At 43.6% G+C, this 3661-nt stretch overlaps 1 protein-coding gene across 1 annotated transcript in view; it reads right to left on the bottom strand.

Annotated features, from left to right (window-relative positions):
• kcng4a (potassium voltage-gated channel, subfamily G, member 4a) overlaps positions 1-2251 on the bottom strand; it is a 61784-nt gene extending 59533 nt beyond the window's left edge. The window contains exon 1 of the mRNA XM_063196834.1: positions 1531-2251. Coding sequence (XP_063052904.1) covers positions 1531-2052 — 522 coding nt within the window. The 5' untranslated portion in view covers positions 2053-2251. The remainder of the gene's footprint in view (positions 1-1530) is intronic.
• Positions 2252-3661: the final 1410 nt, after the last annotated feature.

Below are 3661 nucleotides of genomic sequence, written 5' to 3' on the forward strand. Positions count from 1 at the left end.
AGTTACTTTGTTGTTTCATTTTATTACTTTAAAAATCATCACACGTTACATTACGTTACTTTATGTTTCATTATATTACTTTACAAAACATCACACGTTACTTTACGTTACTTAATTTAATGTTTCATTTTATTACTTTACAAAACATCACACGCTACTTTACATTACTTTGCTTAACGTTTCATTGTATTACTCTACAAAACATCACACGTTACTTCAAGTTACTTTACTTAACGTTTCATTATATTACTTTACAAAACATCACATGTTACTTCACATTACTTAACATTTCATTATATTACTTTACAAAACATCACACATTACTTTACGTTGCTATACTTCACATTACATTTCATTAGAGAACATCAAATGTTACTTAACGCTTCATTGCAAAACATCACACGTTCCTTTACATTAAAGATGCACTGTGTAATATTTTTAGTAGTTTGTTTCCAGAATTTATACTGCCTGTTCCAGAAATTGACATTTTTAGAGGCAAAACGTGCTGTACTTTGTTCTCACTAGTTAATATTACTTCATTACTATTTGGAAATATTATGCAGCACAGTTTCTATCAGCAGTATGGTTGTAATACTTACTCCCGGCCACAATACTGAACAATGCACCTTTTAATTACTTTACAAAACATTGCATTACTTTAAGTTTGATTACATTTCATTTCAGTACATTACACCTAAACTCTTAAGACATGGCAGCTTTCAAAAATGTGCTGCACCGGAATTGGAAAACAAAAAGGTTGACGTCTGCGGCTAGACTTTTAGCCGTGTATTGCTTGGAGTGTCTGCTCACAAAAAAAAAGAAAAACTAAAAGCAACAAAAAATGAGGCGCACACAAGTATGATGTCGAAAGCTCTATATGCAGCCAAAAAATAACAAATGTTTTCAGCACAAGCCATTTTTTTAACCTTTACTTTATCAGAATTGAAATGACCAAGTTGTAATGCATTACTTAAGACTGTGTAGTGGCGTAGGAGCAACTGTGGAAGTAAAGTCTTTTCAGTGACTACAGTAGTACAGTGTTCCCCTGGGGGAATGGACAGCTCACATTTATGAGGATACACATGAAGAGCTTTGTTGTAAAATGACAAATAGTATCCATTTTGGAACATTTTAGTAACTTGAAATGTTTGTATTGGGCATTCCGTTGCTAACCATTGCATTTCAATACTTCTTTCTCCTTACTTACTTGCCTCGGCCACCTTCTCCAGCCTGACCATCATCTTCTATTTCTTTAGTTAAGTTTACTGTAGTTTACTTTAATGTTTATTGGACAGGGACAGAGACAGCACTGCACAACATGTACTTCTTTCTCCTTACTTACTTACTTACCTCGGCCACCTCCTCCAGCCTGGCCATCCTTAATTTCCCCCTGGGGATCAATTAAGTTACTTTACTCTACTGTACTCTTTTACTTCTTTAGCTAAGTTTAGTTTACTTTAATGTTTAATGGACAGGGACAGAGACAGCACTGCACAACATGTACTTCTTTCTCCTTACTTACTTACTTACCTCCGCCACCTCCTCCAGGCGGGACATCATCTTGCGCTTGCAGCAGCGTTCCATGTAGGCCATCTCCACGCCCCAGTAGGTCAGCTCCTCGTGCAGCGACAGCACGCACATCTCCCGCAGCAGCCGCAGCTTCCCCGCCGCCAGGAAGTTCAGGATGACGCGGAACGCCGAGGGGCTGCGGTCGAAGAAGAACTCGCGGCGCGCCTCGTCGTAGTCGTCGCAGACGCGCGCGATCTCCTCGGCCGTGATGGAGGGCCGCAGCCGGCCCAGGCGCGTGAGCGGGAACTGCTCCAGCGTGCTCCAGGGGAAGGCGTAGCGGTTGCCGCCGACGTTGATGACGGCCTGCAGCGCCGGGTCCACCGAGAGCAGGTCCTCGGCGTGGCGCACGAAACGGGCGCTCTTGTAGTACACGCCCTTGATGGTCTCCGTCTCGGGGATCTCGGTGAAGATGTGGTCCAGGCTGCTGTCGTCGCTGACCGACAGGTTGCTGAAGTCATGGTTGGCGTTGCTGATGATCGGCATGGTGCCGGTGCTGGTGCTGGTGCCGATGGGGTGGTGCGGTACGTTGGGGTCGTGAGGTCAAAAAGTGAGGTCACCTCCCACCACCCAAAAATCCTCAGAGGTCAAAGGTTAATGCTTTAGGAGTGGCAGCATCAGACGCACCCCAAATGCTGTAATGAGAGTGGTCATTGGATGGGGTGGAGTGGGTGGTACGTGAAGGGCAAGGTCACCACCCTAATCCCAAGGTCAAAGGACACTGTTTTTAGGGGTGGCACAGAGGCAGCATGAAATGCACCCCAAATGTTGTGCACCCCAAAAACTGTGCGCTCATTGGACGGGGTTGGTGCTGCGTATAGACAAAGTAACCACCAAAATCCCAGTGGGGGTCAAAGGGTCAAGTGTCACAGGTGTAGGGGTGACACTGAGAGAGGCCACAGCAAATGCATCCTCGAAGCAAGTGCACCCCCAACTGGGAACCCGATGCTCATTGGACAGTCAGCTGTGAATTGGAGGCTCATTGGACAGCGATCGGAGCGGGGGCGGTCTCAGTGTGTCTGCTGTCCTGCTCAGCAGAATTCCGAGCAGATGATGTCACACACATGCGCTAGTGGGACACAGAAAAACACACACACACATTTCAGTCAAAACACCACCATGCAGACCTCTGTATCACACTCTCTCCATATTCTATGCTCTATGTCTTTCCACTCCTCTCTAAAAATGCACTTTATTGAATTTTTGAAATCTGAAATGTTCAGTTTATTTCCCTAAAAAGAGCTGTGATTAGGACATTTGGTTGGTTTAGGCCCATTGTGTGGTTACAAAGAGCCATACAATTCAAAACTCTGGTGCTTGCTGATTACCTTATATGTACCTATAAAGGCCAGTCACACACAAAGGCAACTTCTCAGGAATTAAAAGACAAATATTTAGATGAGTGCTGTTCAGAAACTAAGTTGCCAGTGCCACGACTGTTTGAAACACCTCACATAGACCAACAGTTCAATAACAAAGTGAATTGGAAATATGGCACACACTGTAACCTGACAAACGGGGAGCAAGAAGTGAATTGACGGTTTAATACACATACAGTGGTGATACTGTAGCTCGAGAGCTGAGAAGAATTCATTACCTCGCGCTCAATCGGCACTTATATGGCGGGCTGGCGCAGCGTGATTGGTGGACATTACTTTGGTGCTATTAAGGAAGAAGCAATGGAGATTCTTAACTCGTCTAAAATTAATTTCCAGTTAGTTATGGAGGTTGAGCGATCGGCTATTGTTTTGGATAAAGTACTTTAGATGTGTGCCTTATATTTCTTTGAGATGCACTGCTATGCGCAGTGCACACAGACACATACCCGACAGAATAACCGCATGCATAAGCTATATTTTGGTCCACAATCCCGGTGGAATTATTATTATTATTATTATTATTATTATTATTATTATTATTATTATTATTATTATTATTAAGGTTCCCAGTGCAACGACTGCAGACCAAAACCATGACCAATGGTCACAACAGTTGTTATTAACGACTACCCAACAACCACTGGGAAGGCAAATGATCAAGGGAGAGCTGTGCGGGAGATATTTCCATCGCATCACGGACACTTTCCATGTAGCCT

Source organism: Engraulis encrasicolus, chromosome 4 (genome assembly GCF_034702125.1).
Source record: "Engraulis encrasicolus isolate BLACKSEA-1 chromosome 4, IST_EnEncr_1.0, whole genome shotgun sequence".
Classification (NCBI taxonomy): Eukaryota; Metazoa; Chordata; class Actinopteri; order Clupeiformes; family Engraulidae; genus Engraulis; species Engraulis encrasicolus.